At 38.5% G+C, this 26,439-nt stretch overlaps 1 protein-coding gene and 1 long non-coding RNA gene across 3 annotated transcripts in view; one reads left to right on the top strand and one right to left on the bottom strand.

The window, feature by feature from the left end:
* The window catches only part of LOC110950242 (uncharacterized), a 39,207-nt gene that overhangs the window by 10,919 nt on the left and 1,849 nt on the right, over nucleotides 1–26,439 (bottom strand). Inside the window, exons 3-6 of the long non-coding RNA XR_007947442.1 lie at nucleotides 10,069–10,334; nucleotides 7,712–7,930; nucleotides 5,752–6,417; nucleotides 807–949 (exon numbers count right to left, since the gene is read on the bottom strand). This is a non-coding gene — a long non-coding RNA (uncharacterized LOC110950242). The remainder of the gene's footprint in view (nucleotides 1–806; nucleotides 950–5,751; nucleotides 6,418–7,711; nucleotides 7,931–10,068; nucleotides 10,335–26,439) is intronic.
* Nucleotides 10,327–26,439, top strand: part of LOC110950256 (triadin) — a 37,036-nt gene continuing 20,923 nt past the window's right edge. Inside the window, exons 1-7 of one of the 2 annotated variants that reach the window (XM_051960534.1) lie at nucleotides 10,327–10,610; nucleotides 17,946–18,158; nucleotides 21,418–21,468; nucleotides 22,694–22,819; nucleotides 22,963–22,989; nucleotides 24,305–24,331; nucleotides 24,479–26,200. In XM_051960534.1, coding sequence (XP_051816494.1) covers nucleotides 10,592–10,610; nucleotides 17,946–18,158; nucleotides 21,418–21,468; nucleotides 22,694–22,819; nucleotides 22,963–22,989; nucleotides 24,305–24,331; nucleotides 24,479–26,200 — 2,185 coding nt within the window. In that variant the 5' untranslated portion in view covers nucleotides 10,327–10,591. Of the gene's footprint in view, nucleotides 10,611–17,945; nucleotides 18,159–21,417; nucleotides 21,469–22,329; nucleotides 22,820–22,962; nucleotides 22,990–24,304; nucleotides 24,332–24,478; nucleotides 26,201–26,439 lie in introns of those variants that run through there. The other variant, XM_051960533.1, reaches the window with a different exon arrangement.

The raw sequence follows: 26,439 nt of genomic DNA, 5'->3' as shown, positions 1-26,439 counted from the left end.
GTCTGACTACTTCTATGTGAAACAAGTTGCTCATAGACTGATGAGCCTGCAGATATTTGTGACTCTGCAGTTTGAGTTTTCAGCCACAGCAGGCAGCTGCTGGGGCCAAGAAAGCTCTACTGTACACAACCTGACAGTATCAGACAGCAGACGGACAAAGTTAACAACAAACTGGTGACTGGAGCATTTAGCAGCTGAACTGAGAGATGGTGGAGACCAAAACAGAGCTAAAATGAGAGTGGAACTTGAACTCATAGTAGGCTACATTTCCAGGTCAGAAACACACACAAATGCTAATGCTACCCTGAGTCTACTGGATGTGTAAGAACCAGTATTAATTTTTAACCAGGAATGAACAAACTTTTGTATTTCTACTTTACTGATGATGACACTTTGACTCATCAGGAAAAGAAGGTTGGATACAAAAAGCCACCAGTTGATTCAGTTCAGTTTGAATTTTCTTGGTGATGGTTTGAAGATTTGTTCATTCATATATTGAACACCTCCAGTGACACAAAACTAAAGAAACACTGTGATGCATTTTACAATACATTTGTTAATTAGGGTAAATCTTGCTAAAATGAAACTATTTGACAAGATTTTTCTTCACCTCTTTCATGTAGTGTTGCTACACTAAATGATGTTTAAGCTCAATAATGACTTAAATAATCTTTTTGATTCAAGTGTCGCGGAAAAAGTTCCATGTCAAAGTAGTGGGAACTACGAATGGCGCTCACCGACCCATTGTTGAAGGGTTTAAACGAGATGGCCAAACTGAGGTGATGTCTGCTGAACAGTGTGATTACCTTCTGGTTTTCTGTCCTGTTGCTACACGAGTTGGAACAGACATCAGCGAGGCTCTGGACCACATTCCTGGTAAGGAGTTCCTTTGGTCACTGAATGGCAAATTTCTCACTGATTAGTCACCTCCAGGCACAGAGCCCACCACCTGGTGAAAATGAATTTGAAATGAAATTATTTAGATGAGCTTTTCTAGTGTCTCTGCCATTATAGTGAACTGATTCATGCCTCCTAATAGTCAAGAGAAAGTATGTTGAAAAATACCAGAGTAATTAAAACGTATCTGTAAGTGACTGATCCTGCATTTGGTGTTTACTTCTGTCTCATTTAGATAAGATGCTGTTCTATAAAGGCAATGATTTAGAGATGTAATGTGAGAAATAAAAATAGAGAAAATAAATATTTCAGAAAACTCAGCAGGAGCTGAACAGAGACACATACAGCATAGAGGAAAGAGCCACACATGGATTTAAAGCCCTGCATCATGAGCTGCAGGTGGAGTCATCAAACCTGTGTGTTTCATCTGGTTCCTGACTCATTTGTTCATGTTCTGTCTGTGCTTACAGCTGGTAAACCGGCAGTTCTGGTGGTGATGCATCACACCTTCAATCGTCACCATGTTATAGCTCCAAGCAGCAGACTGGTGCAGAATCCAAACATTCTCCTCACTGTGGACTGTCTGTTTCATGAGAAAAAACTCCTCAGTTGTGACCTCAATGATCAGATGTGGCATGAAGTCTACAACTTTCTTGGAGTTTCTCAGGTAAAGACTAGATTTACTGAAAACAGGTCACTGTGCTCCACATCAGAAATGATGCACATGTTGCAGTCTGTTAAAAATTATTACAGCTATTTATTGTTTTATTTTTGTTCTTTCTTTCAGCACTTTCTCTGCCGAATCTTCTCGAGATGTAAGTGTGACAATAATGATGAACTTCAGGTTACAGATGAGATTTTTCTCAAGTCTCCTGTAAATCTTGTCTCACAGTTATTAGTATTAGGTTTGTTTAGTACTCCTCTTCATAGCTGCTGTGAAGTTAAATTAAAACCTCCTTCACTGTTATGAGCAGAAGAATCACCTTTGTTTTCTTATCGACCGGAAGCTAACAGCATTTCTATTCCTAAAATCACATAAACCACTTATTTGAAAGTAAAAACAAAGACACACAGTATGTTTAAACTATTCCAAATTGCAATCCAAAGTGTCCGTTGTGAACCCTACAGTTTGAGGAGTCCATATAACGTGATTTTTGTGAATATTTTAAGTATGGTCACATTTATCCCTCTAGATCAGTTCTGATTACTTAAACTGGACATTGGTTTACGTCCTTCTGATAATTGATTTCTTGCGTTAGTTCACTGTAAAAACAATATAATTGGTGTTGCTCTGTCCATAAGATAAAAAACTAACAAATACAAAAAAAACAGTATCTTTATTATTGCTATGTTGGTTCTGTGTTGTTTGAGTTGTAAATGACTCTAGAGGGCTCATTGCTTTGTTTTTCTTTTTTCTAGGTATGACGAATACTCTAGGGATGATTTGTTTCGGTATTTTTCTAGCTTCATTAGGGGCGGCTTTTTTTGTTTCACTCTTTTTTGCAGTAGCGCACATTCTCCATGAATCCCGAGCCTGACAAAACCAAAAGGAATCATGATACGCTATTGTTGCAATATTTTTTCCTTAAATTGACAAAATAAGCATGTTACATCATGCATGTGCAGTCAACTGCAAACATGTCGCTACTGTCCTGTGTTATTAGTGTGACTGTATTATTGTTGTGAGGCTTTAAATCAGTGATATATCTGATGCGGTTGAAAAAAAAATGTTTGTGTTGTTTGATGAGAATGTAAATGCAAAGTTACCCATCACCTGACAGTAACTGCACTTCTGAGATACAAGTTTGTGACATTATATGTGTTTAAATATGTGATGACATTATCAGATTAAATATGCAGATTAAATAAAAACAAACAGCTTAGAGAAATAAGTATGTGGGTTTTTTTTGATGAATGAGAAAAGGAGTCTGATCAGACTGAATGGATGAACAGAGTCAAATTAAGAAAGATCCTAAAAAGCCTTCTCTGAAGTGACCTGAATAAAATTTGACATTTGTGCGAGACAACAATAAAACATGCAGCCCTGTAAATATTACAAATGTAGCGCCAAGACAAATGCTCAGTTCAGTGACATATTTTAGCATCAAACTCACAGCTGGTGTTGTACTGGACTGTACATACGTTATAATACTCTGTCCCCTTCATGAAAGTAAACACTGTATAAACACTGTATGAATAACACAGTACGATTGTATCAAGAGCCTATCCCAGCTGAGCACCCCCGTGACCCTAGTGAGGATAAAGCGGTGTAAAGAGAATAGATGGATGGATGGATGGATGGATGGATGGAGTGTATCCAGAGCCCTCTAGTGGTCTGCTTGAGGAAGTCTGTTTTCCTTTAAAACAAAAGTGAAAGTGTTTCACTGTCAGAGAGGAGCTGTTCAGAAGTCTGCGTTGCGTAGAAGGAAAATGCCAGAGAGCCCAGGAAATTATCAACGTATTCCGTAAGTAATCACTTTAGAAATATTTTCAATAACCCCCATGAGGCTGTGACCTGCTGAGTTTCTACTCTGTTTTGAAGTATTTTAGGTGATTCCAGTTTAAATATTTACAGCTGTGTCATCTGGCAGTCGAGTGTCTGCAGCACAGGCCGTTGCAATCTCAGGATCACAGTTGTCACTTCTAGGATTTGTGGTTTTTTCGTCATCTGCTGAGTTGAATGAGTCAAAGACCTAATTTCTTGCCAGAAATAGTCACAGCACAAGTAGTGAATGTAAATCAAGTTATATTTGTTTAACGTTAACAACAGTTCTGATGTCTTCACTTGTGCAGCACAGTTAACCTGCTGAAGTGTGAATAGCAAACTTTTTTTTAACTTGTCAGCACTGTAACTGTCATGTTTACACTAATGACTGCTGCAAAACCAACTTGTAGCTTGTTTGCTTGTCTATTTATTGAAATTGCTGAATGCAAGCAGAATTTTGGAATAAACATTTAAAGCCATAACATGGTAATTTTTAAGTGCTTCAACATCAAGTAGCACGTTGTGTGGAATGCTTCTTGAATAAATCTTTGAAACTATAAGTAGTATATTGCACGTAATCAGCCCATAAAGCCAGAAGTCACACACTTCAGCTGCCATCTATTGCAGTAGGTGCTGTCCAAACAAAGGACTCTGATGAGTGTGGTCCTGATAAAGTATCTTCCGGTGCTGCAGACACATACTATTGACTCCTGGGCAGTGAAACACTTGTAGTGTAGCTGCGACAAGAGAGTTTGTGATGCATATACACCTATGTGCTTTATTTAGAGTGATGTTGACTAAAGGGTCCTCTGTTTTTCTTTATCCTTCTTCAGGAACTCGACCCCGAGCATAGAAAATGGTGAGAAAATGAATTTACAGTTTTAAACCTCACTTAGTTACAACAAATATCATGTAAAGCAGCTGTACCAGTCTTTTCATCTCATCAGTGTCTGACTACTTCTATGTGAAACAAGTTGCTCATAGACTGATGAGCCTGCAGATATTTGTGACTCTGCAGTTTGAGTTTTCAGCTACAGCAGGCAGCTGCTGGGGCCAGGAAAGCTCTACTGTACACAACCTGACAGTATCAGACAGCAGACGGACAAAGTTAACAACAAACTGGTGACTGGAGCATTTAGCAGCTGAACTGAGAGATGGTGGAGACCAAAACAGAGCTAAAATGAGAGTGGAACTTGAACTCATAGTAGGCTACATTTCCAGGTCAGAAACACACACAAATGCTAATGCTACCCTGAGTCTACTGGATGTGTAAGAAAGCAACTCTTTGGTACCAAGTTTATCACATGAACTTTAAACCCTTCTTTTGTGTTTTCACGTTTAGATACGTGAAACAAAAAAATATTTCAGATCAAAACAAAACTTAAATGTCTCTTCAAGAATGACCTGCTGATACAATTTGCCCCCAAGTGACAGTATCAGAACAAAACAAAACAAACAAACAAACAAGCAAACAAACAAAGAACAACATGGCAAAGAACAATACATGACATCTAATCCAATCTGTTACTTGTTCCAAGTGTTTGACACAAAACGATGCCAAACCAGGCCTCTCTTAGCATGGTTTACATGGTTGCTTCACAATAAATATGAACTGATAATAAGTGACCATTTGTTAATTTAGCAAAAATTCAGGAAAATGACAATAGTTTTAGGTGTAACAAATACCGGTACTGTAGTGGGGATCAGTAGAGTGAAATGCAAAAACTACACACCTTTATTTCATCTCAGGATCACTTTCTGTTATGAATGAGACAACATGCATAAGAATCTGAAGTGGACTGACAGGGTAGAAATGGAAACTCTTCAGCTTAAATATTTGGTATTTATCTGTCTGCAGCAGAGTTAGTGCTTCTCTGCAGATGTGTATTAACTTTTAACCAGGAACTAGCAAACTTTTGTATCTCTACTTGACTGACAATGACACTTTGACTGACAGTAAATGTTTAAAGAAGGTTGGATACAAAAAGCCACCAGCTGATTCAGTTCAATTTGAATTTTGCTTGGTGATAGTTTGAAGATTTGTTCATTCATCTATTGAACACCTCTAGTGACGCAAAAATAAAGAAACACTGTGATGAAGTTCACAAAATGTTTGTTATTTAAGCTACACCTTGCTATAATATAATAATTTGACAATATTTTCTTCACCTCTTTCATGTAGTGTGGCTACACTAAATGATGTTTCAGCTCAATAATGACTAAAATAATATCTCTGATTCTTTTAAGTGTCGTGGAAAAAGTTCTTTGTCATCGTAGTGGGAACTGCGAACGGCGCTCACCGACCCATTGTTAAAGAGTTTAAAAGAGGAGGCCAAACTGAGGTGATGTCTCCTGAACAGTGTGATTACCTTCTGGTTTTCTGTCCTGTTGCTTCACGAGTTGGAACAGACATCAGCGAGGCTCTGGACCACATTCCTGGTAAGGAGTTCCTTTGGTCAGTGTTTGGCAAATTTCACACTGATTAGTGACCTCCAGGCACAGAGCCCACAACCTGGTGAAAATGAGTTTGAAATGAAGTTATTTAGATGAGCTTCTCCAGTGCCTCTGCCATTATAGTGAACTGATTCATGCCTCCAAATGATTAAGAGAAAGTAAATACCACAGTAATTAAAACGTATCTGTAAGTGACTGATCCTGCATTTGGTGTTTACTTCTGTCTCATTTAGATAAGATGCTGTTCTATAAAGGCAATGATTTAGAAATGTAATGTGAGAAGTAAAAACACAGGAAATAAATATTTCAGAAAACTCACCAGGAGCTGAACAGAGACACATACAGCATAGAGGAAAGAGCCACACATGGATTTAAAGCCCTGCATCATGAGCTGCAGGTGGAGTCATCAAACCTGTGTGTTTCATCTGGTTCCTGACTCATTTCTTCATGTTCTGTCTGTGCTTACAGCTGGTAAACCAGCAGTTCTGGTGGTGATGCATCACACCTTCAATCGTCACCATGTTATAGCTCCAAGCAGCAGACTGGTGCAGAATCCAAACATTCTCCTCACTGTGGACTGTCTGTTTCACGAGAACAAACTCCTCAGTTGTGACCTCAATGATAAGATGTGGCATGAATTCTCCAACTTTTTTCAAGTTTCCCAGGTAAAGACTAGATTTCCTGAAAACAGGTCACTGTGCTCCACATCAGAAATGATGCACATATTGGAATCTGTTTCAAATCATTAAAACCTTTTATTGTTTTTTTTTTTTTCTTTCTTTCAGCACTTTCTCTGCCGAATCTTCTCGAGATGTAAGTATGACAGTAATGATGAACTTCAGGTTACAGATCAGATTTTTCTCAAGTCTCCTGTAAATCTTGTCTCACAGTTATTAGTATTAGGTTTGTTTAGTACTCCTCTTCATAGCTGCTGTGAAGTTAAATTAAAACCTCCTTCACTGTTATGAGCAGAAGAATCACCTTTGTTTTCTTATCAACTGGAAGCTAACAGCATTTCTATTCCTAAAATCACATAAACCACTTATTTGGAAGTAAAAACAAAGACACACAGTATGTTGAAACTATTCTAAATTGCAGTCCAAAGTGTCCGTTGTGAACCCTACAGTCGTGGACATTTTGATTACTTAAACTGGACATTGGTTTCCTTCCTTCTGATAATTGATTTCTTGCGTTAATTCACTGTAAAATTTATATAATTAGTGTTGCTCTGTCCATGAGATAAAAACAAACAAACAAACAAACAAACAAATAAAAAAAACATGACAGGACTGATGGTCAAAACTATTTGTATTATATGTATTTTTAATATAGTATCTTTATTATTGTTATGTTGGTTCTCTCTTGTTTGAGTTGTTAATGACTTGTTGTTTTTCTTTATTCTAGGTATGATGAATACTCCAATGCTGATTTCTTTAGGTATTTTAACAGCGTTATTAGGGGTGGCTTTCATTGTGTTAATCTCTATTTTTGTAATGAAAATGCTCCATCTATAACAAGCATGACAAAACCAAAAGGAATCATGGTAAGCTATCATCACAAAAGTGACAAAATAAGCATGTTACATCATGCATGTGCAATCTAATGCAAACATATAGCTACTGTCCTGTGTTATTAGTGTGACTGTATTATTATTGTGAGGCTTTAAATCAGTGATATATCTGGAACACAACAGAGAAGAAAATGACTGCAAAGAAGTCGTCCTGATGTAAGGTCCGTGTTAGTCCTGTTTTACACTAAAGTGCATCCAAACATTTGTTAAAATGAGGCTTCAGCTGTTGAAAGAGATCCCATCTGTTTTAAAGAACATCAAGATAGTTTCAGTCATTTTGTACAGTTAAAAGAAAATGTTCTTACTGTGGTTTCATCGAGTTCCAAGTACTTCTTCCCTTCATCCTTTGTTTTTAACATGCAAGAAGGTCATAGTTTTGAGGATTAGGATAGGAGACGAATACAGGACCCCAAAGTGTCTAGAGGTTGGTGGTGATGGGAAGATGGCAGCTGACTGGTTGTGGTGCTCTGAACATCTGGATGAGGTGGAGATGTGGAGGAGGAGGAGGGCCCACATTGAACAGCCTGGGAGAAAGAAGAGAAGTGCAGTGAATTGAAGGAATGATGCCTACAGGTTGACTGGATTGGAGAGTGCTGGCAGACCATCATTGGACGAGAGCAGTGACATAGTAACAGAGGTTGAAGTGGTTTTGACAGCTTTTTCGTCTTTGCTGCTGAGCTGAAAATACAATTTTATAATGCTGTAATTCAGACTGCTTAACCCTTATCTATCTATTAATATTTACACAGAATCAACTCTAAATATGTTGGCCTTTATCACTTACAATGAAATGTCTTTCTTTGTGGCAAGTAGTAACAGAAACTGATAATTCTTTCACTGTAACACACCTGTCTGTATTGTTTTAAGATGCAGTTGAAAAAATGTTCGTGTTGTTTGATGAGAATGTAAATGCAAAGTTACCCATCACCTGACAGTAACTGTGGTTTTCAGGTACAAGTTGTTTTTTTTTACATTATACGTGTTTACATGTGTGATTACATTAGAGGATTAAATAAAAACATTACAGCTAGGTCAAATAAGTATGCTGCTTTGTGCAGAATATAATATTAAGATTACATTTTGTGTAAAGAATAAATACAGATGAATCAAATTGGTTATATTTGTGTTGCTCGTCTTAGTTACTTTGTCTCATCACTGATTAAAAATACTCATTGATTTCGTAATTAGAATGAGGTAAAGGTAATAAAACCTCAGTTTTCATTTTAGCTTACTGCTTTTTTTTAAGTTCAGTGTCCAGTTAATCTCTGGTCAGCAACGACCCAATAGTGAAGAATAGCGCCATCATGGTGTATGAATGTTTTTTGATGACTGAAAAAAAGGAGTCTTGTCAGACTGAAGGGATGAACAAAGTCAAATTAAGAGAGATCCTTGAAAAGCCTTCTCTGAAGTGACCTGAATACATTTTCAGATTTGTGCAAGACAACAATGAAAAACATGCAACCCGGTAAATATTGGAAGAGTAGAGCCAGGACAAGACAAGCTGAGGTCCAGAGTTGAACTGAAATGAAAACTTTATTGATTCTGATGGGAGCTGCCAAACCTGGAAAAAGACACAAAGACATTCAAATCTACCTGAAGTTGGAAGGAAAAGCTACCATGTACTGCCAGGCTGAAAAGTGAATGCTTCGACCATTGACAGTCCACTGAGCAAGTAGTGTCCCTGTCCATTCAAGAGTAAAATGGTTTCAAATGGATGCCCATAAAACAAATAAAAATGTCAAATAACTCAACATTTGTACCGATTTTGAGCCCCTTAAAACCTAAAGTTTAGTTTGTTGCTTCCAGTTCTTTGTAGAAACATTTCCTCTGAGTTTAATACTTGCAGCATCAAACAAGCAAGAGAGTAGTGCAAATTTTTGCATGTGGATTTACCATACAGTCTGTGGGATTTACTTATAAATGTGGAGACAGCATTTACCAGGCTCTAACAGTAATATATACTGTGTAACCTTTCTTAATAATACAGAATGCCATCACTTCAATGGACTGATGAAGCAGCAGTGCTGCATATTTCATGTCTGAAAAGAGCTAGAAATGGAAGGTTTCCATGATCAAAATATTTCTTTGATTATGTTAACTCAATTCACAAATCTTAATTAGTGAAGCAGAAGTTGGCCAGGTAAGCATACTTAGACTTCAACTTTGACCAGCTTCTCCTAAGCCAGCAGGCCTCTATGACCATGACAACACAGCAAATTCAATTTAAACAGTGTATTGCCAGTGCTGCAGTCATTCTGTTTTTTGCTCTCTCTCTCTCTCTGCTTGATGACAGCTCTGCACTGGGCACTCGAGGTCTGGAGAAGAGGGATTAGTTAACATGTAGGGGACGGGGTGGGTGAGTTGTTAAGGTCACGCCTCTGGCCTAAAAAGGCAAAGCAGAATACCAGCAGCAGTGGGCCGCTCTAAGAATAACTCAGGGCCCGAGGCTTAGAAACATGGCATGAATGTAACAGTACCTAATTAGATTCAGACTTTTATGGTTAGTTGTAGACGATGTTTAAAACCAACAAATAAATAGAAAGATATTAATGCTTAAGATAAATTTTGTAATGTTTAAGACACATTGTTTAAGTGTGAAATCACTGTCCCCACTGTGATCACGTGATTCTAGCAGCAACAGTGGCTGGAGGGGTAAAGTTACCTTGAAGCTCTCACTCTCAGTCTCTCTTCCCTCTTTCCCTTCCATCGTCCGTCAGTCCCCGTGGTCGATCTAATTCTGTCTGAGCCAGTGGAGGTGGGGTGGACAAGCTGCTCTATCTACAATCCGAGCCCTAACAGGCAAAGGGCAAAGACACTGACCACCTCAACTTGGTCTGTGCCTGTCTCCCCAGCCTCATCCACTGGGACCGAAGTCAGCTCTCTGGACCACCTTGCAAGTCATTTGGACCCATCAAGAGTTTTTCACCTCTAGAACAAGAAAGGAAAGTGCAGATTTAAGTTCTGACAATGGGAAAAGAGGCATACTGCTGCTAAGGGTGGCCAAAGAGTTCTGGTTTTCCACATATCCTCAGCACCAGCCCTTCATATGACGTTGCTGGATGGGAATTAAGCACTGGGATTAAAAGGCGTGGAGGAGTTGAGGATCTACCACAAATGTTTGGCTTCATGGCAACATAACCAGCGCAAAGGATTAATTGTCGGAATAGAACATTTATTTTGAAACTATGACTGAAGCAGTTGAAGGTAAAGTATGACACATTTAGTGTTTCATTTTAACAAGGATAATAAGGATAATTTTCAAAATGTTGTTGTGAAGTTCTTCTAGGGCAATGCATGCTTTGTTTTGCATGCAGTCCCTCTGATGTTGTACTGTGTGGTGTGTAGGGCATTTCATGATTGGAAGTATCTAAAAATATACTGCTATCATGTATCTGCTATTTGTAATGCAGCTTTAAGACCCCTGTGACATCTGCAGTGCTGTATAGGATCAGTCAGCATCAACAGTGTGCCTCCAGTTGCATACAACCACATCAGCTGATATTGCTGCGACATATTTTGGTCTGCAGATAATGAAAACTAAAGGTTCTGGAAGCATATAGCAGTTGCTGCTGCCATTAACATTTGCAGACTTGTTTTTTTTTTGAGATATCAAGAAAATCACAATTACCAATGATGCACCTCTACAGGTGGTGTCACTTATTTTGGCTGACGAAATGTCTTCTCAGGACTGTTTGGGCGTGTGCGTTTGCAAACTGTACTTGATTGACCGCCCCATGAATTAACCTGCACCTGTACAGAGTTGTTAGGTGGGAGGATTTGCTGTTTTTTTTCATCATTTTTCATCATTTTTCATTCCTTTAAGTGTTATCTTTATTACTTGACACAAAAATATGAGACTTTTCTGGATGATATAACAAATCTACAGGTTTATGTGATGGGTACTAGTTTTAATTATTTCAGAGTGATCTCTGGTCATGTTGGCATGGCAGATGGCTCTAAGTACTACAATACCCATGAGCCTCACACAACAGAAATCAAAACTCACTGGCACCAGCAGGAATGGTGGGGAACTCAGAGTGCACCACTCAAAAATGTGGCACTACAGCTGCTGAAGTCAGAGCTGACAGACTTTTAAAGTAGTCACTAGTTCCTGTTCACTGTTAGTAATGGCAATGCATCTTGGGAGTCGCAGTTTACATCTACAAAACTTGCGCACATGCTTTAACGTTCAACTTTTTATCAAAGAAACGGGTTTTAGTGCGAGAGAATTGAAAGTTTCTTGTTGATCTTGACCACAGAAATGTTACTACAGTGAAAATATAGCATTTTCTGTGGGAAAAATGAAAAGGATTGATGCTAACTGTGAAGGTCTGCAATATGCCTTTTTCACAGAGGACATTTTAGTATGCCACAATTGGAGAAGCAAATACATACATCCATCCATTCTCTATACACCACTTTATCCTCACTAGGGTCACGGGGGGTGCTGGAGTCTATCCCAGCTGACTCGGGCGAAGGCAGGGGACACCCTGGACAGATCGCCAGTCTGTCGCAGGGCTACATATACAGACAAACAATCACACACACATTCACACCTACGGGCAATTTAGAGTAATCAATTAACCTCAGCATATTTTTGGACTGTGGGAGGAAGCCGGAGTGCCCGGAGAAAACCCACGCACGCACAGGGAGAACATGCAAACTCCATGCAGAAAGATCCCAGGCCCACCCCAGGATTTGAACCGGGGATCTTCTTGCTGCAAGGCGAAAGTGCTAACCACTAGTCCACTGTGCAGCCCGAAGCAAATACAACACAGTTGAATTAAATGAAGTTGAAGCACCCGACTACAGTCTGATGAAACAACTAATCAGCCAGACTAAGTGAAAACACTTGTGTGACTGATGTCCCTTTAATTAAGATAATGAGATGGTAATTATCCTAACAAATAGTGCATTATCTCCATATTAAAAATTGCGTGTGAAAACATAATTTAATCTTAAGGTTCCCTTAACTAACTTTACTCGAGTCGTCAGTAACATATTATGGTCTTAATTAATAGATGTAGATGCTCATGACAACTAAGAACAACTGCATCTGCCTTGATCAGAAGCTTTAAAAATTATCAAGAAAACCTTGTGTTAAGATTTCTTCGTCCAGCTACTTTTTCCAGGGTCTTCAATGCAAATTCATGTTCAAAAATCATGCTCAATCTTGCACCGATGTTGTTGCAATTATTTTGTTGAATAAAGGAATTCCCAATAACTACATAATTATTTCAAGACATCAAGCTGTTATTGCATGATTATATCTAAAATATCTTTTCATTATAAGAAGGCAAATTGTGGATGTCTCCTGCTCACATGGAAATGAAGTTTGACCTGCATAAATGCCAAAGTGTGACAACACACGATCCTCCAAAAGAATCTTTAGAATATTGAATAGGTAACCCAGAATACTGCACTTAAAACCCTTTAGAAAACAAGGTCCTGCTACTTAAGTCACAACCATGACATTAGATGTTCTGAGATCATGTTTTGCACTTGACTTCTGTCCAAAAACGATTGGGAGAGGGAAACATTTGGAAAGTGCATTATAAATTCTGACTCAATTTTACTCTGGAATATTAGATGCACTGATTCCACAAAGTGTCATCCATTTCCTTTTATTTTCCATTTTCTGACATTGCAAAATATATATTTTCTGATCTACTTTTTGGCAGGAATTGTGTTTAAGAGTAATTATGGGAGCTAGGACTCTGGTCAAAATTTTACATTTAAATGTTATGCTATTGAAATGGTCCATGGCAAAGGTTATGAATCGGATCAACAGAGACAAGAATTGATTGCTGTGAGACAGAGAGCAGACTGACCATAAATGTGATTGTAAAAATGGAAAAAAATTCACAACATTGAATATATATGTAAAGCAAAAATCTGCGTCTGTCACAGAGACAAATGATCTACATTACTGTGTGTTGTTTCTACTGTAGTATTTAGGATGTAATGTAATGCACTTTCTATTCATAGTGACCTGTACTCCATTTCCTCTAGTTATTGCAATAAGAGCAAGCGTGCAGACGGCAATGTCAACATGAATATTACAGCAGATACAGCACCCTTTCGAGACATAGAAACAGCAGCTTTAATCAAGTTTCTAACCTGATTAGCCACCATGCTCAACCGAATCTTAAAGGTCTCTGCTGTGCCTAGTTCAGCTCCGTGCACTCATTAAGGAAATGTTATGACTACACTTTCCTGTATTCTGACTCAATAGCTAACCACTAACTCCTAATGACTGCTCTGAGCTGAGCTGTCATGGATACCCAGTGAGAGCAACAGCAGAAATGTCATCCACAGTGTGGAGGCAGGTCAGCCATAAAAGGAGGAATCATGCATGGATGGACGATTAAACCATTTAAAGTTGAGCTTAGAAAGCAGAGGTCAACGGAGCGGTGAAAGTGAAGAGAGATGGAAAGATTAGTTATTGACGTATAAATTTCCAGTAATGGTGCCCGAGTAGATCTCACTACACATCTTGTGTATAATCCAGACATCTGAATGGAGGGTGCTGTGGGAAGAAGAGCTCAGAAAAGGCTCATCCTCTCTGAGAGAAGATGATCTTAACATTAGAATTTGGATATTTTTTGTGGATAGGGAAAAATGTGCTTATTGGTGTGCCTGGGAAAAGGTGAAGGGTCAGTAGAAAACCCAAATCATGGTATCAGTGTTTAAGTGGTTTGTTGTGTACCTTTAAAAAAAGAACTTAATCAGCTTTAGCAGATTTGCTTAACGTTGCACCACATTACAAAACCAGGAACCTACAGGCAGCGCAGCTCAAAAGACGACCATTGAGCAAAACAATAAGAGAACCAGCTGGGTCCCTAACAGCTTTTAAAAGTTCATAGCAATTTAAAATATATAAATACTGTACATTGAAATATGACAGGGCCAAAGTGTTCAGTGGACATGTTATGCATCAACAGATACCATCAGATGACTGTAAGATATGGTCAAATCTATCCACAAAAGCTAAAAAGAGGAAGCACACCTCTACCTAGCACTGTAACTATTACTAAATATCCTGTGTAAGATATTCCTCTACACTTTCTCTAGTAAAAGCACCAGTAATCAACTTCATTAAGTCCTGTCTCTTGGTAAACACTGTGCTTGCACTGGGTAGGTATCATTGCAGAAATATGGCTCTATAGCATAACATGTTACTCAAACAAAAATCTGAACTTTAACATGACCTCAGAAACCAGTAAGTTTGAACAATGTACTCGTGTCTTAATGTAAATTTCTGCCAAACTTCTGTTTTTGCTACTGAGCGAGAAAATGAAATGTAACATGACATTCTGTAATTTATAGCTCATGAATTTGAGTAAATTTAAAGGGGCTGGATAAACTGATAAACTTGCAAACTAGCTTTAGTTCAAACTGTAAACTGCTCATAAGAATGAACAGCTGTTTTAAAGTTGGCTGAACCTGACTGCTCTGAACTCTGAAGGTAGATAAGTGACAATTATTGTTTGTCTGCTTCTCGGTTAACATTGTTTTACCAACAAGATAGCTATCATCAAGGCAATACAAAGACAGACATGGGTTGAATTTCAATTTTTCTTCTTCTTTATACATAGTCACAAAATAGATAAAATTTTCTAGCATTCTTCCCTTGTACATTAAATCATATCTCGATGGTTTAGCTAATCCTAATAATATTTTACATTTGCTGTAGTGAATTTAATAGCTTGTCTTCTCTTTAAATACAACAATTTGTATTATGATCCTTCTTTAAACAGAATAAATTTTATACACGTGTCTCAAGTTGCACCTATACATGAAGAATCAGCCATTACCTTTTTCTGTTTTTCGGTTTCAAGCTCAATGGTGACACTAAATAAATGTTTAGGGCTTACCAAAATCACCAGGAATCACCCTCTGGGGACCAGGTGTATCTGTGCCAAATTTCAGTGGTAGATGCCAAATTTAGTGTTTAAAAAAGAACATTTATAGGGCAGAAAGGCAATCAATTAATTTTCTATATGATGCTTTCTAAAATCATTTTACTTTTACTTTGTTTTTTGCCAAAGAGCAATTTTTGTGGCATAGTAGTTTGCCTGGTGCTGTTTGTAATTAATTATTTGAAAAACAAGGATGGTCAACTACATTTTCAGAACATTTAGCCACAATTACTCACATTTATAGCAGGCATCCAGTGCCATCACAATCGTCCTACAATAGCTTCTGAGGGGGTTCATATGCAGTCATTCGTGTTTTGAACTGACCTGCTGGAATTAGAGTCACAGGGTTAGATGGAGGTGTGTGTGTGTGTGTGTGATGTGTGCAAAGCGTGCTGCTAAGCTATCTGAGTCAGCAGTAACAGAGTAACCTACAGTAGCTGCCAACAGTGAGCTGAAGAGACTCAACAGGTGGTCAGAACTTTTCTAACACACACTGACAACAACAACTAAATTGTGGCTGGTTTTATGAAGCAAAACAAACAGAATCAAATAAAAGAAATTATGTGCTCTTGTCTTTTCCTGCCGTATTCTTATTTTCATCTTAATGATTAATCCAGATTTAAAAAGCCATAATAACAAGATTGGGTCAGTGTAAAGAGTCTGATGGTTTCTTATCTTTGGACCATGAATGGTACTGGACCGACTTTCTACACAGAATCACTCAGACACATTTCCTTATAAAGCTATATCCCGTGACACGCAGTGTATCTCAAAATATGTATTACAGTGCAATGTGTGCATAGTGAAAAGATGGTTGCTGTGTACACTCAACACAGAATGCATTTAAAAAGCTAAACTTGTTTGAATAATTAGATGCTAAGGCCTAGTTAGTTCAGTTGATATAAATGAGAACACCAACTATAAAAGAAAAATCTTAAGTAGCAGTTGACTGCAGAGGAGAATGTTTTCTCATGAGCTTTTTAAAAAACTTTTAGTTTATTATTTCGACAAATTTTATACTAGGTTTTGCATCACTGTTTATCAAACTCTGTAGCCAGTTATAGCTAAAAAAAAAGTTTAATAAAATATAAAGCTGTGACAATTGCAGTGCAAGCAACCTGTCTAGCGCTAACTAGTATATTAAGCTAACAGCTAGCTTGTGAAGAAAGTGAAGTATTAAGGTAAGATAGGAGCTAAAGAGATGGATATTTTTCAAAATGAGCTGGTGGAGACCAAAGCTGAACTACAATGACAATGAAAACTTGACTTACATTTGATAGGTACACAGCAATATGAGTACAAATGAATGCTAATTTTGCTCCATGTGTGGTAGATGTGAGGCATGTACAGTATTTGCTAACAAGATAGAATTACAACATTTTGTGGGGTCAAGGGCACATATAGCTTGTTTTATGTTCTTGGAACTGGGAACCAAAATTCTTTTTGTAATTGTGGATAAAATTTAAAGATTAATGAAAACTCCCATTTCTTTCCTCAGTCATCAGTGATGTGAGTGCATTTTACCCACAGTTAAAAGCTTGAAATAATTTTTGCTGTTATTTGTAAGAAATGTCTAACACAAATGTACTTTTTGGTGGATAGCTGCTGCAAGAAATCTTAAAAGCAACAGATGAGGAGCCAGCGACACTTTAAATACTTATCTAACAATGTATTGAAAGATATTACAACACTTCACATGTCAAGTTTGCAGTCAGTAACGAAGAACATATCAACCCATATTTCCCCTGTACATGCTTGGATTTCCTTTGGCCCTCAGTACCAGCTGTCACACATTCTGGCAAAGACTCATTAAAGGATCTGTTGCATGCCTTTGAAGCATCTTTTCACAATAATAAATCAGTGACTTGTTGAGATCCCACCATTAACGGCAACTATCTTTACAGTAGATGGATCTGTATAGAATGCTGTGGAAAGGAGCTGGTAAAGATGATTTTCTTGCTTTGGTTTTTGTGTGATCATGTCCTAATTGACACTTTGTTATTCCATGGGCCCATCACAGCATTGTTTTTGCTGTCACATAACAATGACTGTCACTTCAAGTACACAGAGGTGTCATCATAATCAGTGAATTCTGATTGCATGGAAACTAAATGTTGTCTCTGCCCAGTTTCATTTAACCTTTTGATGATTTTGAGGCTTGTTGACCTGTTTTGTTTTGTTTTTTTAAATTGTGTTAGAGACATATTTCTAATATTTAGTCTGCCCTTAATGATATAAATTAGATAGGCAAAATAATGTGTCCTTTAGTATCTTACAATCTTAAAAATGCCCATAAAGTTCCATCAACTCTTCACTGAAACAGTTTTGTCAAAAAACAAAGCATTATTACCTTTTTGAAGAAGCATTTACTGTAGAGCCCTTGTTGCATCGATTTCAACCCCAATTAGTTTTTCTGCCTACAGTAATTATGCCAACAGCATCCCCAAGGGAAAACTTTAGGAAATGTATATATATTTATATGAACAGTGTGCTCTGTATTTCAAGTTTCTGTTGTCTTAAGACATTATAGATAAAAAAAAGTGTAAGGAGTTATTCGTATTTATTCATATTTAATGCAGTGTGTCTCACCATGGCTTCTCATACTTTTATTCCTCAGCACGGTCGTCGACCACCACCACCATGGTCATCGAAAGTAAGAACGGAGACGCTGGGTCACCACCTTCCCGGGTGTCCAAGAAAACTTTTAAAGATGATGTCTACTCTACGTTTAGCTCCCCACTGGCCTGGATCTTGGTTCTGGCCCTCATCATTACATGGTCTTGTGTTTTTGTCATTATGTTTGATCTGATGGACTACAAGACCATTTCAGGTACAGTAACAGACTTAGTATTTTATTTAGACACAAGGTTTTAAAGGTTTCAAGTTTAACATGGAAAGTACTTTTATAAAACAAGCACAGTCAACTGTTATCAGGAAGTCTTTGGAGCCACACAGATTTGTTGGTTCAACCCAGGCTGCTCCACTGATAGACAGCTACATGTGGGTCAGCTCTGACCCATATACACCCCCTGTCAAAAGGTTTGAGACACTTTCTCATTCAAATAAATCAGAACCTTTCTCAAGACTTTTGACAGGGGCTGTATGGCTGCATAATGTGAATTCAATTTGAGATGACAATGTGAGTTATTTGTAGTAGAATATGGGTAAAATTGTGGCAATGATAGTACATTACAAAGGTCAAACTACAGTATCTCTGGCACATTATTTCACAAAGGTGTAGAACAAGTCTGGCAATCAGGATGCATGGGTGCCATGTGCATATTATAAGTTATTGCAGTTTATGCATTTTATGGATGAAATTACGCCTTCCTTCAGAAATCATCACAAAGCAATACAGTAAGGTTACTTTTCTTTGCTCAAGAAAAGTTGAGGTAATGAATCTGCTTAAAAAACATTTTGACGCATATTTTATTGGATATTATTACTGGCTACAAGCCACATTGGTACGTGAAAGAAATCTTGTTTTTCCGTTTTTCTCTTAAAAAACAAAAACAAGAATATTTCTTCAACAAATGTATACACATCATTGGGTGAGGAAAGTGGAAATCAAAAGTTATGTTAGAAAATAAGAACAGGGGAAGAAAGCAAGACAAGAGGAAAAGGTGTATACATCAGATTAATAAACATACACTCAAAAATATAAACGCAACACTTTTGTTTTTGCTCCCATTTTTATGAGATCTAAAGCTTTTTCCACATACACAATATCACCATTTCTCTCAAATATTGTTCACAAATCTGTCTAAATCTGTGATAGTGAGCACTTCTCCTCTGCTGAGATAATCCATCCCACCTCACAGGTGTGCCATATCAAGATGCTGATTAGACACCATGATTAGTGCACAGGTGTGCCTTAGACTGCCCACAATAAAAGGCCACTCTGAAAGGTGCAGTTTTATCACACAGCACAATGCCACAGATGTGGCAAGATTTGAGGGAGTGTGCAATTGGCATGCTGACAGCAGGAATCTCTACCAGAGCTGTTGCTCGTGTATTGAATGTTCATTTTTCTACCATAAAGCGTCTCCAAAGGCGTTTCAGAGAATTTGGCAGTACATCCAACCAGCCTCACAACCGCAGACCACGTGTAACCACACCAGCCCAGGACCTCCACATCCAGCATGTTCACCTCCAAGATCGTCTGAGACCAGTCACTCGGACAGCTGCTGAAACAATCTGTTTGCATAACCAAAGAATTTCTCAACTCAAATTTCTGCACAAACTGTCAAACCGTCTCAGGGAAGCTCATCTGCATGCTCGTCGTCCTCATCAGGGTCTCAACCTGACTCCAGTCATCGTAACCGACTTGAGTGGGCAATTGCTCACATTCAATGGCGTCTGGGACGTTGGAGAGGTGTTCTCTTCACGGATGAATCCCAGTTTACACTGTTCAGGGCAGATGGCAGACAGCGTGTGTGGCGTCGTGTGGGTGAGCGGTTTTCTGATTTCAATGTTGTGGATGGAGTGGCCCATGGTGGCGGTGGGGTTATGGTATGGGCAGGCGTCTGTTATGGACGAAGAACACAGGTGCATTTTATTGATGTCATTTTGAATGCACAGAGATACCGTGACGAGATCCTGAGGCCCATTGTTGTGCCACACATCCAAGAACATCATCTCATGTTGCAGCAGGATAATGCACGGCCCCATGTTGCAAGGATCTGTACACAATTCTTGGAAGCTGAAAACGTCCCAGTTCTTGCATAGCCAGCATACTCACCGGACATGTCACCCATTGAGCATGTTTGGGATGCTCTGAATTGGCGTGTACCAGTTCCCGCCAATATCCAGCAACTTCACACAGCCATTGAAGAGGAGTGGACCCCCCCCCCCCCAAAAAAAAGAAAACCGCACCTTTCAGAGTGGCCTTTTATTGTGAGCAGTCTAAGGCACACCTGTGCACTAATCATGGTGTCTAATCATCATCTTGATATGGCACACCTGTGAGGTGGGATGAATTATCTCAGTAAAGGAGAAGTGCTCACTATCACAGATTTAGACAGATTTGTGAACAATATTTGAGAGAAATGGTGATATTGTGTATGTGGAAAAAGTTTTAGATCTTTGAGTTCATCTCATAAAAATGGGAGCAAAAACAAAAGTGTTGTTTATATTTTTGTTGAGTGTACTTGCAAACTCATGTTTATTGCATACAGGCAGACTGTGTCAAACTTGAAAAAACACTCTCTGAGAGTAATTTTTAATGAACCATTAATAAAAACCAAAAATTGGTTTAATACAATTTGCTTTGTACAAATTAGTTTGCTATTTGACAGAACTGAAGTCTAATTTCATTACTCTAGGCAAACCGTTTAACACTGCAGCATTTAAATGGTGTTGGTTTAGGTATAAACACTTCCACTGTGCACTGAAATGTCTCTTCTCTTCGTTGCTTCTCTTCCCTTTTTACACAGTTTCATGTATTTCTGTCTCATCATGAATGTCGATTGAATCTTCCTTCTTTTCTTTTAGCTTGATTGTTTTTATTACATGCTTGCAGAATTTCATACTGTGATTTAAAACCTACTAATTCAACTAGCTCTTGTAAGAGTAACATCACTAAATGATGAAAAATCATTGCCTGAAAACCTCCATTTATTTCAATTGTGTACATCTCTACTCAGTTTTCTGACCCTATTCATTCCTCTTTCATTTGTTAAATTCTTATGTATGATTATCACCTGATATTAATGGAAAACTATGCAAGAAACTGGAATAGCATAGGAAAACTAGTGCATATTCTATAGCAGTATATGTAGTGCAACCATTTAAATAAATGTCTTCCATAATCACAATTTCATATTGAAATAAGGACAAGAGAAGCACAAACACAAATCAATGTGTTCATTGATTTGAACAGAAAATAGAACTTCTCTCGTACTTATTTATCGCAGTATTAATTAAGATTCATGTCATGCTAGAGTCGACGTTTACAGTGTGAAAGCACAAATACTTCCTCACATCTACACCACCTTTCCTCTCACCTTTCTCTCCATATCTTCCCCTCTTTGCTTCACCACTGTGCTTTAAGTATTTGCTTATTGCCGCTGTGTTTCTCATCCAACCAGGTCGCCCGCCTCCTGGCATCAGGAAGGTTTTAAAGGATTCAGGGCGTAGAGGCAAGGCACCCTATCTGCTACTAACACCACAGAACACAAGCTCTTTCCTAAAGATGCTAAACTACTAATGACCTAACATTGACTGCTAATGTCAACTATCAATGTTAGAAAGTCCTTCACAGCCAAGCCTGTAGCTCTGTAGCTCTGTAGAAGGACGGCAAAGTATGAGCTGCTTTCTGTCAGGTTCTGCCTTCATGCTTGATCCTGTCAGTATTCTAGGTGTTCAGATGTGCATTTATGAGCAGTTTGTAGCTTGGTTCATCTAGAATTTGTATAATTTTCTTCATATTTGTTTCTGCTATCTGTGTATTTCTGTAGGAAAAAACACATTCAAATATTCAAAACACCAAAAACAATATTTTGCTTTAAACCAGAAAAAAAAAGATTTTGGATATTTGAACTTCAGGTGAGCTTGATTTAATTAACTGTAAACATCAGTGCTATGAGGAACAGATATTCTGTCTTCAAGCTCTGCTGAAATCTCTGTTGTAGTTGTTCCAGTTGTGTGTTGTACCTCTATTCTGTATAAACTGGGTTGCATTTCAGGACAATCATACTAAACTGATATGTAAAATTTGTGGGGCAATGTTTTGGTGTTTGTGCTGGGAACACTGGCCCTCTTTCATCAAACTGACTTCAGGGACTGAGAGTCTGTTTTAAACCTCTCTGTTTGTTCAGTGAAATTACTGCACACCTCAGCTCAATTTCAGCTGTTTTAACAAGCAAAGCACATGTATCAGTTATCTACATGTAGATTTTGCATTTTTGTAAAGGAAAACATTTTGTCCTCGCAGAATTTTAAAATGAAAAACTTTAATTTGATTAGAACACAGAAGTATTACCTTGATGAACGAGGGTCAATATGATCATTGAAATGCTTTTTGCCCGTTGCGGTGGTTAAACTGGAAGAGGGGTTAACTTTGCTACTATCGGACACCAACTGATTAGTAAACTGCACATTTCTGCTTTTCATATTCAGATCCTGCAGCCCCATCCCAGTTTAACCCTGTGCTATAGTTTATGCTTTCTGGCATTTCCTTAGTCCAGAAGAATGGAAGCTTTATCTGCACTAAGGAAATGTAAGAATGAGAGCTCAGAAATTTACTGAAATCAGATTTGTTTGGCTTGATCAGGAACAACCAGGAAAGCAACTTCAGTTCATCCTGAACAAGGGACTAAACCTAATGGTGTGTTTGTGCCTGTGCTTATGTCCACGGTCCACCAGGAGGCATCAGTAGGATCGGCTCAGACCCCATGAAAGCTGTGAATGATGCCGTGGAGGAATCAGCAAACGTATTCAGTGTAATATTTAAATTTGCTGCCAACCTGATTGCACCTGAAGAAGATGAAGGTACACTACATAAGAAAGAAAACACAATGCTTTTCATGAAACTGCATGCTAAGTAAGAGTTATTCTGTTTGTACAAAATACTATTTTTCTGATAAAATAAAACTGCAATCACCATTTAGTCATTTTCCTCTCGCTTTCTTTAGGAAATCTATATGCAGTGAGGAAAAAAGGTTTGTACTAATGCGACTTTGATTGTTTTTCCTGTTTCACTGAAAAAAGAAACCCTTGCTTTCTGCTTTTTAAATGTCTAAATTATGCTGTGCTGCATTACATGTGGTGTTCTTTACATTCCACCAAAATGAAATCCATGAGAAGAAGTCATTTCAACTGTCAGTACAAATGAAAAATCTAAATTTAGAGCTGCATTTGCCACAGTTTGAGGTGGCATGCTGCAGCTTTGATGGATGTGCTTCATTCAAAGGAACAACACATGTAATATTGTTTCTCTTGTTATGAATTTATGAGGCTTTTTTCCCCAAAGCTTTGATTTGAGAGGGTAGCAAACTAGACAGAATAGATGAAAATTCATAAGGAGGATAACGATGCCAACTGCAAGAAGCTACTGCTTTTACAGACACAATTTAATGAGTTTCTTTGATTCGTTAAAAGCTCACAGAAACTGTGTGACTGAGGGACTGTTGAGAGACAAACATGGATCTATCTGACAACATGGCCATGGACTTGATTATTATTGTGGTAGTAGATTCACGCTGACTTTATCTATGAACCATCTCAAAGATTCAAGATGGTTGGAGGAGGAGGAGGAGGAGGAAAAAGTGGAGGTGAAGAGTAAGAAAGGAAAAGGTATTCAATTACTATATTTCTGGGAGTGTGTAAATTAATTCTACATAGATAATAACAGATAGGTCCTGTCCCCCACCCTGTAACAGTAGACTAATGGAGGAAGTAACAGGAAGTCACAGTACTCAATTACAGTAAAACCAGTGTGTTATCTGTCACTGACCGCTGTGCTAATCACCTCCGTCTAACAAAAATTCAATGTCTTTTCAACTAAATTGCATTCTTAGTTGCATTTAGAAAGACGTGTGCTTTCTCCCATGTGTCATATTTTTTAAAAATCTTTTTTATTTTTTTATTTGATGTATTTCAGAAGTGATGATGTCTGTAATGTGAATTTCAAAGTCAGCATTTGAATTTAAAATGGCTTGCCTTAAGGATACGTTGATTAGAAATGTAACTGTGATACATTACAAACAATACAATCCAGAAGAAACTACATTTCCTTTAAAATGTAATTTCAGAATGCAGTTTGGCTTTATAGGAATGTAAGTTTTGCGAGTAAGGGTTGGCTAATATTGCTCACTTTTCTTATAAGAAGGTTTGGTTGTTTTGAACTAATTTTCAATGCTAAATGCTGCCACTAAGCTTTAAAAGATGTACTAAAACAACTCGATCCCATTGAGGCTGTTTTATTGCGTTGTTTTCATGCTGAGTTTCGCTTTTTTCTGTCTTTCTATGTTATAGGAGAATTTCTACCATCACGAAATAAAGGTCTGTATGTCTTGTCATCTGCTGTGGATGCTTCACTGGATTCTTTATGACTTTTCCCACTTTGGTGCTGATTAAAGGTCATTCTAAGACAAAAGGCAACACATGAATTGCTGAAATAATTTGAACAGCATCCTGTGTTTCTTACAGTCGTAGAGATGCAAGCAAAGAAGAAACCACCAGTGGCTGAAGTTGAGGAGGAGGGAGAGGAGGAGGGAGAGGAGGAGGGAGATGAAGAAACACTAGAGGAGGAAGAGGAAGAAGAGGAATATGAGGAGGACTATGAGGAGGAGTATGAGGAGGAGGAGTATGAAGAGGAATATGAGGAGGAAGAGCAGGAAGAGGAGGAGGAAGGAGCAGTGGAGGAGGAGGAAGAGGAGGAAGGAGGAGATGAAGAGGAAGAAGACGCAGAAGAAGCTGAAGGGGAGGAGGAGGAGGAAGAAGAGGAGGAGGAGGAGGAAGAGGCTGGAGGAGCAGAAGAAGAGGAGGAGGATGAGGAAGAGGAAGCAGCGTCAGAAGCTGAGGAGGAGGAGGAGGGAGGAGAGGAAGAAGAGGCTGAAGGAGCAGAAGAAGAAGAGGAGGTGGAAGGAGAGGAAGAAGAAGGGGAAGATGAGGAAGACGAGAAAGAACCTGAATCAGCTGCATCAGAGATCGATGATGATGATGATGATGATGATGAAGATGAATTGAAAGGGGATGAGGATGAAGAAGAAGAGAAGGCGGATGCTGTCGATGAAGATGACGATGAAGATGAAGAAGAGTCTGCTGAGGAACCAGCAGCTGCTGATGCTGAGGATGATGATGAGGAAGAGTTTCCTGAACCTGTTTCCACCTCTGAGGATGAAGAGTCGGCTGTGTCTCCTGATTCTGAGTCTGACGTACCTGTTGACGTCGACGACAGTGACGAAGATTTAACGTTACCTGATAAAGACAAAGATGATGAAGATGATGAAGATGATGACGATAAAACCAGTGACGTTGAGTTCACTGACACCTCAGATGTCAGTGAATCAGCACTTCTTTCCAGTGAGGAGGAGGAGGAGGAGGAGGATGATGATGTTGATGAAGACGACATATTAGCTGAGAGTGTCGCGACATCTGACAGCGATGATGTCATTGAAGAAGACTCTGATGATGACCTGGATCTTCCTCCTATCACAAGTGACGACGAGGAATATGATGATGAGAAACTCCCAGAAGAGGAAGATCTGCCCCCTCTGCCTCCTGTTGAAGATGACGACGAAGAAATTAAAGTTGCTGAAGACACTGATGAGGATGACGAAGAGGATGATGATGATTTGGACCAATCAGACGAGGACATCTCTGTTGCATCCTCTGAACACTTTGCAGACGATGAAGACGATGAAGATGACGATGACGATGAATTTGACAGTGACCTTGACAAAGATGTCGTAGCCAAACTTGAGGACACTGAAGACGATCGTGACAAACTTGATGATGTCATTGAAGAAGACATCCATGATGATGATGATGATGATGAAGACAAAGAGGAAGAGGAGGATGTTCCCCCCTTTGCGAGTACAGACAGTGGAGTCTTAGGTGATGAAGATGATGATGATGACATTGCTTTTAAAACAGATGAAGAATCTGTTGGAGAGACTGTCTTCAGTGATGACATCTCCTATGACACAACTGATGATGATGATGATGATGATGAAAAAGATTTTGATACGAGCTCATCTGAGTTCAAATTTGATCTTGAAGATGAAAAAGAAACCACAGAAACAATTGTTGATGCTGACAAAGATGAAGATGACCTTAAAGATAAAATCACAGCAGAGTCATTAGCTGATGAGGATGAAGATCATGATGAAGATGATGATGATGGTGTTGATGACATCTTGCTGGCAGGTAAATTTCGGCATGATTGATTCATCTTAGTTTAAGATGTATTAAAGTTTACCATCAACACAACAGGGACCAGTTTCTGATTGGCTAAAAGCTTTCCATTCAAAAAAAAATCTTCCTAGACATCACACTCTAAAAAAAAAAAAAAAAAAGGAAAAATGAATGCACCATTTGCATCAATCTGAGTTATGACAGCTTCTAATGAAATGATGTCTGACCAACAAACTACAATTGGTACAAGT

Source organism: Acanthochromis polyacanthus, chromosome 16, assembly GCF_021347895.1.
Source record: "Acanthochromis polyacanthus isolate Apoly-LR-REF ecotype Palm Island chromosome 16, KAUST_Apoly_ChrSc, whole genome shotgun sequence".
NCBI classification, from domain to species: domain Eukaryota; kingdom Metazoa; phylum Chordata; class Actinopteri; family Pomacentridae; genus Acanthochromis; species Acanthochromis polyacanthus.
Note: the sequence above shows the minus strand (reverse complement) of the source record. Positions and strands in the feature narration are given on the sequence as shown.